The sequence below is a fragment of the Hipposideros armiger genome, unplaced genomic scaffold (genome assembly GCF_001890085.2).
Source record: "Hipposideros armiger isolate ML-2016 unplaced genomic scaffold, ASM189008v1 scaffold_8, whole genome shotgun sequence".
In the NCBI taxonomy this organism is placed as follows: Eukaryota; Metazoa; Chordata; class Mammalia; order Chiroptera; family Hipposideridae; genus Hipposideros; species Hipposideros armiger.
This window is the reverse complement of record NW_017731358.1, coordinates 6,689,823-6,705,512: the sequence shown is the minus strand read 5'-3', so window position 1 is coordinate 6,705,512 and position 15,690 is coordinate 6,689,823. Positions and strand designations below refer to the sequence as shown.

The window sequence follows — 15,690 nt, the reverse complement described above, 5'->3', positions numbered from 1 at the left end:
GCGACTGATCTGCCTCGCCCAGGAAGAGCGCAATGATGGTGCCAACTTGGGCCAGTGAAGCAACGTCCTCCACAACTAGACTGAAGAACAAAACGACATCAACTTGCCTGTTCCCCTTCCACCAATTCCCCAGCACTGTTCCCATCCCCCCAATTCCCCAATAAAAAATCTTTAAAAATATATATATTTTTTGCACAGCAGGGAAACAAATACTTCTCCATTTTGTTAGACTTCTTCATTTTATAAGCAAGAAACACTGCATGGAATATGGGTACTGCGTAGGACTTTTGATCATCAAGCCACCCCCTATCTACAAATGTTTCGAGTTATTTCTAAAATTGCTTGCCTAACTACTGTCAGCTGGTTATAGTGTTGCCACTGAGCACTTATGTTGGTAAATAAATTTGATCCACAATGGTTTCTAAGAGTTATGTGATGTCATCTACTTCCTAAAATAAGCTAAGAGATATGTTATATTCAAATATGCTAAGTATTATTAATATTACTTCAAGAATTCTAAAAAAATTCTAACCAATGTCTAAAACAGAAATAAACTCAATAGCAAGGAAACAAAGTTATCATTTCTTATAAAATTATATGCCTGTGCTCCTAGAAAACCCACAAGAATAAACTAAAAAACTATGTATACTAATAAGTAGCTGGATAAAAAATAAACATACAAAAATAAATGGTTTTTATTTATGCACCAATTACTAGCTAGAAAAATAGAATAGGCTAAAATAATTCCTCATAACGGCTACAAAAAATTTACAACATCTTAAGAAATTTGTAAACATACATGAAAACTCCAAATCTTTTTACTGAGAGATAAAATAAACTTAATAAGTGAAGATAACATGTTGTGTAGAAAGATACAGCAGTATCACAAGGTAGATTTGTTACTGCAGGCAGAAAGATTAGGGCCGTGGAGGCGGGGAAGGCGGGGGGCAGGGGAAGAGGAAGTGCAGGAAATGAAGGAGATGAGACCACTCTTTTTTTTATTTTTATTGAGGAGCAGCCATGGTCATTGGTTACACATTGCTTGCATGCTACAATGGCATAGTCGACTCTTTTTTAAGGAGGGTGCAGCTCACAGTGGCCCATGCGGGAATTGAACCAGCAACCTTTGTGTTATCAGCATCACGCTCTAAGAGATGAGACCATTCTTAAGAAAAGGTGCAGCTACAGTGACTCGTAATAGATTATAATACTATTAGCACTGCAGGCAGGGAAAAATTTCCATCCATGTCACCGTGACAGTTCTGACAAGGGCCAAGTAAAAACAAGGGAATCCTACTTCTCTATAGGAAAGAGTGGTCAGTGAGGACCCGCCACCTCTAAAACTTGAATACTTCACACCCACCTTAGAATAAAATCCTAAACTTCTCTGTTCTTCGGAGCAGTTGCCCTCCTTCTGGCCTGCCATGCCCATTATTTTTGGAGTGTACTCTTTTTCTTTTCTTTAATAAATCTACTACTTGTTTGGCTTTGTTTGCATGGCTTATTCGTACATCCTGGAATGCCTTCCTGTAATAACACAAGAACCCTTTTTCTCCGGTAACAGACTCTTTCCAAATTAGTTTATAGCATTTAATAAATTTTCATTTAAAATCCCAACAGGATTTGTTTAATGTGAGTACATTATTTAACTCTAAAATTCGTTCAGAGGAATAAAATTCAATAATATCTAAGAAAATACTGAGAAAGAAGAGTAATTAGAGAGGATGAGTTGTTCTTTCAAATATTAAAATATATACCAGTTGTTAAAATAGTTTTTTAAAAGTGTTCTACTGACCCCAAAACTGATAGCTCAATTTGTGGTCCAAAAACAGATGCTAGAATATATAACAATATAGTAATAAAGATGGTTTCAAAGTCAGCAGGGGAAAAAAAAGATTATTCAGTAAATGGTACTGAATAAAAGATATTGATACTTCCAACTTAATTCTGGAAAAGTCAGTGAACACCATATACTGAAATAAATATGGAACAAATAAAGAGTAAAATGTAAAAAAATCATTAAGCTATTAGAAGAAAATATTAGGATAATCATCTACTCTCAGGATACAGGAGGAATGTCTAAATAAATAAAAATAAGATTAAAAATGTTAGTGAAACGTTATTTGATTTGACTATATAAAATGTAAAAATGTGAAGCAAAAGTAAAAGGCAAACAATAAACTGGGAAACACATTAGTAACAAATACAGTATTCTTAATATATAAGGATTTATTTTTTTAAAAAAACAACCACCTAAATCCTGAACCCCAATAAGGAATAGTCAAAGAACAATTACCAGAAAAAAAAATACAAATTACTAATAAACATGAATACATGTTCAACATCACCAACAATCAAAGAAATGCTAATTAAAATCATGAGATACCATTTTTCACCTATCAGCAAGATTATTTTTTTAAAAGCGCTTTCTGCAAAGCACTTGAGAGACCTTTCATTCTTTCACTCCACAAATGTCTGAATGTCCATTAGGTGCTCAACCCATGATGACACATGGACCCGGCCCTCACAAGGGCCAGGTGACCTTCTTGAGGGGAAGACAGACTTTAAACAATTAATTACTTACATAACCAACCATGTGATTATGACTGGGCTAAGTGTTACTAAGAAATACAAGGTGCTCTGAGATAATTTAATGGTCAAACCTGATTTGGGGCATGCGGGCAGGAGGTGTGGTCAGGAAAGACTTTCATGAGAAAATGTCATTTGAGCTAAGATCTGAAGGAAGAAGAGGAGTTAACCAGCTAAAGCTGGGGTAAAGGGAAATGCGAGCAGAGAGAATGGCTAGACAGACTATCTATGCAAAGGCCCTGATGTAAGAAGAAGCAACCTCTGGAAATACAAAAACTTAAATGCTCGTTTGGCCTGAGAGCTCAGGCAGAGGGGTTAAGTTGAGGCTAAATGAGCTTTCCGTGCCACTAAAAATTTTGGTCTTTAGCCTAAGGGTAATGAGAAGCCATTTAAGGGTTTTAAGCAGAGAAATGAGATGAGATTTGCATTTTAAAAAACTGTCTCTGGGGCCGGCTGAGTGGTGTGATGGTTAAGAACTGGCTTGGGATGCCAGAGGGTTCCGGTTCGGATCCCACATATGAGGGCCAGTGACACTGCCCTCCACAGCTAAGATGCTGAACGACAGCTCTCGCTGGTGATGGCATAGGCTGCAGCCCCTGCTGCAGTGGGTTGCCATGGGCTACCATATGTAGCCAGCAGCCAGCGTGAGCGGCCAGCAGCTGTAGTGAACGGCCGTCCAGAAGCCGGCGACTGATCTGCCTCGCCTGGGAAGAGTGCAATGACGGTGCCAACTTGGGCCAGTGAAGCAACGTCCTCCACTAGACTGAAGAACAAAACAACAGCAACTTGTCTGTTCCCCTTCCCCAATTCCCCAGCGCTGTTCCCATCCCCCAATTTGCCGGCGACTGATCTGCCTCGCCTGGGAAGAGTGCAATGACGGTGCCAACTTGGGCCAGTGAAGCAACATCCTCCACTAGACTGAAGAACAAAACGACAGCAACTCGTCTGTTCCCCTTCCCCCAATTCCCCAGCGCTATTCCCATCCCCCAATTCCCCAATAAAAAAAAATCTTTAAAAAAAAACAAAAAACTTTCTCTGGTTTCAGCGTGAAGAATGGCCTAGGAGGGGAATGCAGAGGGTGCAGAAGGACTCAGAATGAGGTTACTGCAACTATGAAGGTGAGAGAGCAGGGTAACCCCAACTAGAGGATGGCCATGGAGAAAGAGAGAAGCATGTGGATACTAGATATTTAGGGTGTAAATCTTTGAGTCACCAGCCACCACTTAGGAGAGGCATTCAGAGTGACTCACAAATTTCTTGTGTAAGAAGCTTCATGGATATTGCTGCTACTGATGATAATGGGCATACCCTTTGACCCAGTCATTCTCCTTCTAAGAATCTATCCTAGAGAAATAGAAAGGTGAATAAGTTTTATTTCCAAAGATGTTCACTACAGTCTTATTTATACATTTAAAACTTCTAAGCAACTAAATAATCAAAATAGGAGGATTCTTAAAATAAATTAATATCATCCGATGGAATATTAGGTAGCCATTTAAAAGTCATATTTAATATCAAGAGAAGCTGCTCAGAATAAGTTAGGTTAAAAAAAAAAAGCAGGGGCCGGCCAAGTGGTGCAAATGGGAAAGAACTGGCTTGGGACGCCAGAGGGCCCCGGTTCGGATCCCACATATGAGGGCCAGTGACACTGCCCTCCACAGCTAAGATGCTGAACAACAGCTCAACCTGGAGCTGGGCTGCCATAAGTCGCCAGCGACAGCGTAGGCTGCAGCCCCTGCTGCAGTGGGTTGCCATGGGCTACCATATGTAGCCAGCAGCCAGCGTGAGCGGCCAGCAGCCGCAGTGAGCGGCCGTCCAGAAGCCGGCGACTGATCTGCCTCGCCTAGGAAGAGTGCAATGATGGTGCCAACTTGGGCCAGTGCAGCAACATCCTCCACTAGACTGAAGAACAAAATGACAGCAACTTGTCTGTTCCCCTTCTCCCAATTCCCCAGCACTGTTCCCATCCCCCCAACTCCCCAATAAAAAATCTTAAAAAAAAAATAGCAGGCTGTAAAACTTAATACAACTTTATTTTTAAAATACAAAGAGAACTGCATGGACAGATATACACTTTGGTAATAGGACCAAGTGTTTTTATCTCTTGGTAATAGGAACAAGTGTTTAAAATTTCTTTGGATCTTCCCATTTTTCCAATGTTCTCCACAATGAGGAAGTCATACTTTTTAAATTATTTCTAATTTTAAATAACATTAGTTGAGCAGTTACTATGTGCTAGGCACTGTTCTAAATGTTTCATGCATATAAACGCATTTAATCTTGAAAACATTTCTAAGATACAGAAAAGTTAAGTGACTTGCCCAAAGTCACATCATAAGCCAAAATTTGAACCAGAGTCAGCTCTCTTATACCACCACTATCCTACACAGTTAGTGGAAGCATTGCATTTATACTCAAATAATAACTTTAAATAGAACAAATTAAGACAACCCACAGAATGGGAAAAATATTTGCAAGTCATCTATCTGATAAGGGGCTAGTATCCAGAATACATAAAGAAATTTTTACAACTCAACAATAAAACAAACAAACAAAACACCCCACAAAGCAAAAACATCTCAAATAGAAAATGGGCAAAGGATTTGAATAGGCATTTCTTCAAAGAAGATATCTAAATGGTCAATAAGCATATGAAAAGATGCTCATTATCATTAATCATCAGGGAAATATATAACAAAACCACAGTGAGATAACATTTTACACCCACACTAGGATGGCTAGAATAAAAAAGGAATGCATGTTGGTAAGGATAGAGAAATTGGAACCCTCATGCACTGGCGTGGGAGTGTAAAACGGTTCAGCTGCTTTGGAAAGCACTTTGGCAGTTCCTCAGAGGGCTTTGAGTTACTGTATGACTCAGCAATTCCACTTCTAGGTATAAACCCAAGAGAAATGAAAACGTATTTCCATAAAAAAAAAGAACATAAATGTTCATAGCAGCATTATTCATAATAGCCAAAAAGTGGAAACACCCAAATGTCCGTCAACTGGTAAATGAATAAACAAAATGTGATATTTACATACAATGCAATATTATTCAGCAATAAAAATAAATGAAGTACAGAAACATGCCACAGCATGGATGAATCTTGAAATCATGCTATGTGAAAAAAGCTAGACATAAAAAGCCACATATTGTACTGATCAATGATCTTTTACAGGAAAGATCTTGATCAAGTGGCGGGAATGATAAAAGTGAACTGGCATCTTGGGAGGCTTAACTGTGGAGCTGGGAGGACTGTGGGTGGAGCTGGGCCTCTTGTGGACTCTAGTCTTGACTTCCTGGTGAACTTGGTGGTGACTTCCAGGGAAGGGATGCGAATAAAAGAGGAAGCCATGTTGGGTGGCCGGTGGAGGAACCGACCTGCGAGTACGTTCCCTGGTGGCTTTGTTTCTTTTTCTTTTTCCCGAATAAACCGTTTATTTTAGTGGATTTACCTGGAGAATTATTTTGGCCAGTCGACAGTACAATTCCATTTATATGCTATGTTCAGAATGGGCAAATTAATAAAAACAGAAAACAGATTAGTGGTTGCCAGGTGCTGGGGGGTAAGGCGGACTAGAGTGACTACTTAAGGGGTACTGGGCTTCCTTATGGGATGATGTCGCCTTGCAGCTGCACACTCTAACGCTCCTGCGCACTGATCCTTTGAAGTTATAAGGGAGTGTCTTGGAATGTTGAAACCCAAGGGAATGATCTCGGTAAAACTTCCTTATCCGGTGGTCTCGGAATGCTGAGGCCATCCCGGGCATCACACGTATGTGTGAAAGCACAACGCGTGCTTGATCACAATGAGTTTTGGTGAAGCTGTGCTTGATCACAATGAGTTTTGGTGAAGCAGCTGCCGGTCTTATCAATTAACTGGGTATAGATATTCAAATTGACTTCTTTGTGGCAGTTGTAAATAAAAGTTATTCACCCGCCAGTATCAAGACTTGCTCTCAGTCAGCAGTGAGGAGACCCCTGGCCCGCAGAAACTCTGTTTTTGACTCTTGTGATTTCTTAACCCGTCGCTGCCCCTCCTCGAAACCCCAGCTCTTGTCACGCGGGACGTGATAGGATGATGAAAATGTTCTGGAATTAGGATTAGAGTAGATGGTTGCACAACATTGTGAATATGCTAAAACCACTGACTGTAAACTTAAAATGGTGAATTTTACATTATGTGAATTTCATCTAAATTTTTTAAAAAGAGCAAATTATCTTAGTTGTTAAAAATTCAGGGGAGTTGTTCACAACTGCAGACTTTCTACTTTCTTTTTCTTTTATGCTTAGGTATGAACTTGAAAATTTCAAATTACTGTGCCTCGTCTATAAAACAAGACAATAATAGTACCATTCTAAGAGGGTTTTTAGAAGATTAAGGGAGTTACTATGTATAAAGGACTCAGAACAGTGCCTGGCACAATAGCTCTCAATAACTTAGCTATTAGTAATGTTATTGGTGTATTTGGAGTCTAACCAGAATATGAAAAAAATGACAATTCCTATTCTCCCCAAATTATTGTCTAACAGACACTTCAATGAGTGGAAGATTTATTTGACTACAATCAAGAAGGAAAAAGCACAAGCTGGTTTTTATGTGGTTGCTGCTGGTCTCGCATTGAATTTTAAAATACAATAACCATTTTGGTCTGTGATTAGAATGAGATGCCAGAGTTTCAGGTATATTAGTCCTGATTTACCTGACACTGGTATACAAGGGGGTTCTAGACATTGAAAGCCAAAAAATTCTATGAGATCTACTAGAAGGTCAACATGAAAGAAAGCAGCTTGGAGAAGCTGGGTAATTTTCTAGCCCCTTCTGAATTATTAATAGATATTCCTAGAGCCACTTCACAGCAATACTGAAAACACTGAGTTGCTAGACTACCAAACGTACCCATATTTAAAGAGAAGTTAAACACACATTTTGAAGCCAGACAATGGTTATGGGCTCCTTTAGATTAGAAACAGCACTATTTCTTTTCTTTAAATTAACTATTTTTAGAGTTAACAGTAATTGCTTTATCTGACTGTAAAGCAAAAAATCAAAACGTTACAAGTCTTCAGGGAAGAAGCGGGAGCTGGCAAAATCTAATTGCTTAAGGGAATGGAAAAACAGCTTTACCTATGCTTCACAGTTATGCAGTGCAATAGAGGTCAGGCAGTTGATAAAGCAGAGATAAAATTACAACCAAGACTGAGCACTATAAATAGTGCCTAAAGCCACAAATCAAAGGACACAGTCTACATGAGCCAAAGTGGGAGTGACTATTAGGTTAGTATTGGTCTTTTTCAATCGCATGGGTACAGAAATAAGCACATTAACAAATATTTATTAAGTGTCTACCACATTCAATGAATCATAGTATGTGAACAAATACATTTTATATGAGGTTATAAAATACAGGTTGTTTATTCTAAAAAAAAAAATGTTAATACAAACTGTCCTTCTAAAACTTCCAGTAAAATATTCCCTATCTGCAAATAGTCAAGAAGAGAATTAAAGATTTCTCTAGAGATAAAAGACACCACTGCTGGGAATGTGGACATGCTATTGAAGAGACATTATTATGATGATTACTGGTGGTCCTACCTGTATCTATGCTTTTCATTCCCATTCTGAATCGTATCTGCTTTCCATGAAGGACCTCAGAAAGGTGTTTAGCAGTCCAGTGTTGTGCTGGCCAATCAAAAACCATGTTACAGAAGATTGCAGGTTGCTGTAAGGACATGACAATTTCTTTGGCTTTCTCTGGCGTAAAAGGTTTGACGTGCCCACCTACACAGAGAAATAAATAGAGCAATAGATAGACAACTATAAAGTTATTTCATATAATACTAAAAAGATAGCAATATTGTTTCTATTATGGCAAATCTTTCTTTGTAATTACACTGCATTTTATGATTCACTTATTACTGTTTATATAAATATTTGGCCTCAAAAAGCTGTAATTCTTGAATGATTTTTCTCATATTTAATTTTGAATGTTGGAAAATATTTACAATTCTCAATGTACAAATGTTTTTAAAGAAGACTTTCCAGGGGCCAGCCGAGTGGCGTGTTGATTAAGAGTTGGCTTGTGACGTCAGTTCTAAGCAGCAGGACCCCGGTTCGGATCCCACATGAGGGCCAGTGACACTGTGCCCTCTACAGCTAAGATAGTGAACAACAGCTTGACCTGGAGCTGGGCTGCCGAGAGTTGCCAGCGACAGCATAGGCTGCAGCCCCTGCTGCAGTGGGCTGCCATAAGCTACTGTGTGTAGCCGGCAGCCAGCGTGAGCGGCCAGCAGCTGCGTTAGCTGCCAGGAGCCGCCATGAGCGGCTGTCCAGTGGCTGGCGACCGATCTGCCTCACCCGGGAAGAGCGCAATGATAATACCAATATGGGCCAGTGAAGCGACGTCCTCCACAACTAGACTGAAGAACAAAAGGACAGCAACTTGTCTGTTCCCCCTCCCCGATTCCCCAACGCTGTTCCCCTCCCCCAATTCCCCAATAAAACCTTTAAAAAAAAACAAAAAAGGCTTTCCAATTATTTATTTAACTTTAGAAAGAAGCAATTTTTTAGAAAACATTATTTCCCAAATAGAGAAGTATATCAGAAATGCTGATGGAAACTATGTAGAACAGTTAGAGTTGCTTGAGTCAGCAACAATACTACTGATTCTGTTGATTCTGGACAGGATAGTAAAGATTTGTATTTGTTAAACAAAAGAACAAGTAAGTTTCTCTTTAAAGATATCTTAAGATGAAAGTTTTGGAGAAAAGTTAAAGAGTGCTTCATACTGTGACCCCCAAAACATATACCAAAAGTGCCCAAAAAATGTGTAAAAGTGGACACTTTGGTCAATGTTGCTCAAGCAGTAGTTTGCCATCATCAGAAGTGTCTGGATGCTGATGGTAACCACTTTGAGCACCTCTCGTAATTGCAGAAGTCAAACGTGACTTGTATTCATCTTTTGGTATCGGTATATACAATTACAATTTTAATACAGTTTTCCTTTCTTAAAATGTGTATACATTTTTTTGGCACCCTCTATTTTATGATTCTCTAGAACAATCAGTTAAACCCTATTTCAGTTACTTTATTTGTAATTATACTTAATTCAAAAAATTAAGAAGAGCTCATAAATAACCCAAATTCTCCCATCATCCAACTTTCGTCTAATCTTTCTGATAAAAGGAAGAAGGAAAGGAAAAGACTCATCGAGTCATTTGTACTTGTCTGAATGTAAGGCTTGTTTTGAAAGAAAACGTAAAGCTTATTTTTAAGTCAATTTGGCTTCTTTTCTCAGACAAGGGTAAAAACTCGGAATTCTTTCCCAACCCTTGGTAAACGTAAGCAGGCTCTCAGCCCTCTGCAGTTGACATTTGAGACCCGTCTGTCACCTTCTATATAGTCAGGGCTTCCAAGAGAGGAGATCAGTGTGGATGCTTAGAGGGAACGGGCAGGAAGAAGGCACTAAGGTCTGGATATAAAGGAAGCCCCAAGTCTATCTTTAACTGACCATGAAGTACTAAAGAGCCTGGTTAAGAAAAACAGGATGTGACCAGGAATCTTTCCTTGGGTTGTGTTTTTGTTTTTTGTGTTTTTCACTTTTGACATGTATGATAAATTCACATTGAAGGCCTGAACCCATACCAGCCTGTAAATGTAAATGCAAGGTTATGGAGACTGCAGTACACCAACTCTTCCTGGACTGGGGAGTGCCTGGATTCCATGTGTGTGAAAATGGACAAGTTGCATTTTTTATTACATATTTTTAAAGTTTTGCTAGACTATGAAAAGCTATAATACATTTCTGATAATACTTTGTTGTTTGTGGCATATAAATGACAACTATCCTTTGGGAAACAACTAGGAGAATGAAGCAGAAATCTCAAAGAACCACCCATTAACCTGATTAACTTATGTTACAGGAATTTGCTTTTAACAAAAGAATTAATCATAAGCTATATGCATATTCATATATAAGTGTATAGACATACATATAAATTATCTATGACCACAATGTAAAACTCAAAATATAAACAACCTAAAGTCTGAAAGTAGAAAAAATATTTACTCAATATTTTTTCCACAGTACATTGTACCCATTAACAATTAAAATAAGGGCTACATAGGAATGTGTGGAGATGTAGGGACTGGAACTGACCCAGAGAGCTATTGCAATAGCCAAGTGAGAAGTGTGATAATAAGGCTGGGCACAACAAGGGGTGGCAATGAGGAAGGCAGGGATTGTAGAGATGGGGAAATACTAAGAGAAAAATATCAAAGACTATTATGATCAAAGAGATGAGGGGTGGGAGGCAGATGCAGCTGTAAGAAACACTGAGGTTTCCAGACTTTGTGGATTACCCTAAGGGAAAAGTTAGAAGCAAGAGCTTGATCTGCTGGGAAGATGAGTTTGGTTTCAAAAATCATCATCGTAACAGTACCATATATTTACTTGTATAATGCTTTATTTACTACGTGTCACATATTTGTATATACATTAAAATAAAAGTGCTCATGTGGTCCTCTAAGAAGCCTGTAAAACACAGGCAGAGAAGGTATTTTATTATCATTATCCAAAGGAAGAAATGGAAGTTCAGATATCAAAGGTCAACACCCCAGTGATGAACTGGACCTACAAGTCAGGTTCCCTGATTCCAAGTCCAGTGCTCTTTCTACTGCACAACGCTGCTTCCAGAGAACTAAAACTGAGGGACTTACAATAGCACTAAGAACTCGTGAGAGACAGTATAACCTGAAAATATAAATAGATTTGGGAAAGCTTTAGATCAATTCATAGATAATAAATCCACATGTGCAACTGAGGAGAGAAGAATGCTTTGGTTTGTGTGTGTGTGTGTGTGTGTGTGTGTGTACTGGGAGAAGTACTGATGCCTGCAGTAGAGACTGCTAGTTGCCTACCTTCCCCAATACCCATTTTCTTCTTCCTTACTAACAGAGTTGTGGGCAATGGAAGTGGCTGAAAAATTACATTTCCTAGACACCTTTGCAGATAGGAGTGGAGATATATATATATTGCTGAGTCGGACTTTTTGCTCTTTTTTTTTTTTCCTCTCCTATCTTCTGCCTGGGACACAGACATAATAGTTAGCCATGCAGAGAGAGATAAAAGAAAGACCCAGGAAACTGCAACCTCAGCTGAAAGAATACAAAGATGTCCATCTTTGTGTCACTGAGACAAAACCAGCAAAATTCTACGTCCTGAATCCTTTCACAAAAAATGAACTCTTACAGTCAAGACTCTGTTATTAGTTCATAATTGGTATAACCCTCTGAGGCTATCATTTTCAAGGACAACCATATTCTCCCTGTCAAAAACAAGACAACAGGCCCCAAATGGAGTTGCTTACGTTAAGCCCCACATCACCAAACCAAGACTTCATTATAGTTTCGGCCTCCCTCAGAAATGGAAACTTAAACCAGTCAATCAGGAAGCACCTGGTCAGTACTAGTGCAGTAATCTACCCAGTAAGCCTCTGCCATCCACTAAAGGAAAATGATCTTGCTACAACCAATCCATTTTCTGCTAGTACAACTTCCTTGTTCCTGCTCCCTTCTGCCTATAAAAGCCTTTCATTGCGTACAGCTCCTCAGAGCTTCTTTCTATCTGATGGAGTGCTGCCCAATTCATGAACCTTTGAATAAAGCCAATTAGATCTTTAACTTTTACTCAGTTGAATTTTGTTTTTCTAACAGAAATTTTAATGACTATTAAATTTAAATTACTAGTGTTCAATCTTATTCAAAAACTTGCAGAAGGTGACATAAGAGTAAGCCACAAGTTACTATACAGGACTCACCATAGTGACACAGCATGAATGGAAAACTTCCAGGCATGGTGAGCTAATTTATTTCTAAACACATATATATTTAGAAATATATATGTCTATATAGTTTTATCAGTCTGACAACTATCCTGTAAACATACGAGATATTTAAAAACCTTTGGAATGGCAGATATTAGGGTAAAAAAGAATGGACATTGGGCCATGTCAGAAAAACACTGATGGGATTATTCAAGTATTATTTGACAAAAGAGAATGCACTGCTTGTACTAAAGACTGAATGGTAAAACTTACACCAAAGATAATATTTTATAGTCGTTATTTGAAAATGTCAAATCAAACTAAAAAAATTCCCCCGGAAGTTAACATAAGGCTTAAGTAAAATGATGCGGTTTTTTTGAATTTCAAGATCTAGAAAGTGGTGACATTGAGGAAACCACAAAAGAAATGTTGAGGTATTATAACATGACCCTGCCAATACCAACGCTTGGTGTGGTAGTGAACACCCAAGCAGATTCACTTGGGGGCAGGAGACAGTTACGTGCTGGACAGCTACCATCATCTTCTCATCTTCTTACACATCCCTCTTGCCCAGTTTACCCAGAAAATTGTCTTATCCTCCGCACTTCAATCCATTTATGAGCCAGGAAATGGCTCATAATACTTGTAAATTCAAAGCTATACTGGTCTTAAATCTAAAGCAAGAAAAAGTAAATCTATATTTTAAGTGAAGTTAATATTAGAAAGAATGTCTCAAAGGTTAAAGCTCTTTAAAATGTTCCAAAGTATCTTCAAAATTTCTGCCAAAATGTTTCCATCACTTCAGCTTCCACTAAGTAAATTTTCCATAATCCAAAATAAACTGGTTATTTCATCTCACTTTTCATCAAAAATATCCAACAGCAGAGTCTTGAAGAGATATGTGCACACCCATATTCATAGTAGCACTACTCATAACAGCCAAAAGGTAGAAGCAATCCAAATATATAGTGACTGATAAACAGATAAACAAAATGTTTATCCATAAAAAGGAATATTTTTCAATCTTAAAAAGGAAGGAAATCTTGTCACATGCTATAACATGAATGGACTTTAAGGATATTATGCTAAGTGGGGGAAAAAACAGTCACAAAAAAGCAAATACTATATTATTCCATTTATACAAGGTATCTAAAATAGTCAAATTCATAGAAACAGAAAATAGAATGGCAGTTACCAGAGCTGATGCTAGAGAGGAAAAGGGATTTGTTTACTGGATACAGAGTTTCAGAGTAACAAGGTGCAAAGGTCCTGGAGATCTGTTTCACAACAATATGTATATACTTAACACTATTGAACTGTACTCTTAACATGGTAAACTTTGTTATGTTTTACCACAGTTAAAACGTACTTAACAGTATTGGTTCACTAACAGTCATCATTATCAAATATAAAGTATTTTAGCTACATGTGCTCTAGCATGGAAATTTTTTACTTTTTGAGATTACAAGGGCTTTTGTTTTTCTTTAAACTCCCCTGCTGCCCAGGCCCTTTTTAAAAATGAGAACAAGAATGACATGGCATCTCTAACTGAAGAGGAATAAATCCAGTTATGTAGCAGTGCCAGCTGTATATGAAACTCAAGTCTGTACAATCCTGGAATGAGATACTTCCTTGGGAAGGACTGGAAGGAACCTACAAAGAATTCATTCTTTTCTTCATCGAGGCATAAACCTGGATATAACTAAAACTATGAGAGCCAAATAGAAATATAATAACCACCGTCTGAAAGAATCAGATTCAAAGAATTGTCATTTTTAATTTCACCAAAATGCTTCAACCAATGTGTGATCCTGGAAGTAACATCTCACACTCAGAATTTAAGTTGATTCTTAACAATAAGTAGTTTCATGTTTGTTTGAGATTATTTTTACAGTGGTTTTAGGTTTACAACAAAATTAAGAGGAAGATTTCCCATATACCCACTCTCCTCATACATGTATGCACCCCCCCATTATGAACATCACTCACCAGAATGGTACTTTTTTTTTTTTTAAGATTTTATTGGGGAATTGGGGGAGGGGACCAGCCAGGCTGTTATTCTTCAATCTTAGTTGTGGAGGGCGCCAGTCGCCATCTGGCTGTCTGTCGGCAGCTCGTGGCCTCTAAGCTCAACATGCTGTGTTCAATCTTAGTTGCAGGTGGGCGTAGCCACTATCCCATGCGGGAGTGGAACCAGCAGCTTTGTTGTTAAGAGCATGCACTCTATCCACTGAGCCATCCCAGAGGCAGCTCAGCTCAAGGTGCCAAGTTCAGTCTTAGTTGCGGGTGGACATAGCCACCATCCCATGCGGGAGTCGAACCTGGCAGCCTTGTTGTTAAGAGCATGCACTCTATCCACTGAGCCAATCGGGCGGCAGCTCAGCAACAGGCTCAGCTTGGGCACAGTGTCACTGGCCAATGTGGGAATCAAACCGGTGGCCCTGTTGCTCAGAGCTCACGCTCTTAAGCCAGCTCTTAACCAACTGAGCCACTTGGCCGGCCCTACTTTTTTTTTTTTAACCAAAGATGAGCCTATTATAAATTGACACATCATAATCACTCAAAGTCCATAGTTTATCTTAGGGTTTACTCTTGGTATTGTGTAGTCTATTGATTTGGACAAAAGGTATAATGATATATCCATTATTATAATGTCATATAAAGTATTTTTACTGCCCTCCAAATTCTGTGCTCTGCCTACTCATCTCATGTTTGTTTTTAATAATTTCCAACCTGTTACTTCAAACAAAAAAATATCACATCCTTGAAAGCAAACCTGTTACTTTCATATATTTAGAGCTTAGCCCAATGCTTGGCATAAACTAATGCTAAATAAATGTTTCCTGAATTCGCTCCTTACTTTGAGCAATGTATAAAACTTTCTTAAAACTCACCATTTGCTTTCTCCACTTTTGCAAAATGCACTATTGAGCACAATCAGAAACAGTCTCAAAACAAAGGGGTCAGGTCCACAATTTCGTGCTCACCTCCGCAGCTTCCCTTTCCTGGTCCCGATCACACCATCACTGATTCCTAATCGCCCTCGCTTGCCCCTACAGCAATCATCCCAAAGCGTCTTCACTCCCAAATCCCCAATGCCTCTCTCCACTTCCTCACTCTATGTGGTGACTTGCTCTACTTTTCTGAGAAAACTGAAACCTATGATTTCATTCTTTTCACGTCAACATTTCTGGCTCACCCTTGCTCTTCTTTGGTCTCAAGTAACACAATCTTTCTCCTCTTCACCTGCATACTCTGCCACACTTCCACTC

At 38.7% G+C, this 15,690-nt stretch overlaps 1 protein-coding gene across 5 annotated transcripts in view; it reads right to left on the bottom strand.

The window, feature by feature from the left end:
• Positions 1-15,690, bottom strand: part of HSPBAP1 (HSPB1 associated protein 1) — a 62,443-nt gene that overhangs the window by 40,433 nt on the left and 6,320 nt on the right. For 4 of the 5 annotated variants that reach the window (XM_019652663.1, XM_019652634.1, XM_019652623.1 and 1 more), the window contains exon 2: positions 8,190-8,375. The exons of the other annotated variant lie outside the window; for it this stretch is intronic. In XM_019652663.1, coding sequence (XP_019508208.1) covers positions 8,190-8,375 — 186 coding nt within the window. The remainder of the gene's footprint in view (positions 1-8,189; positions 8,376-15,690) is intronic. 5 annotated transcript variants of the gene reach the window in all.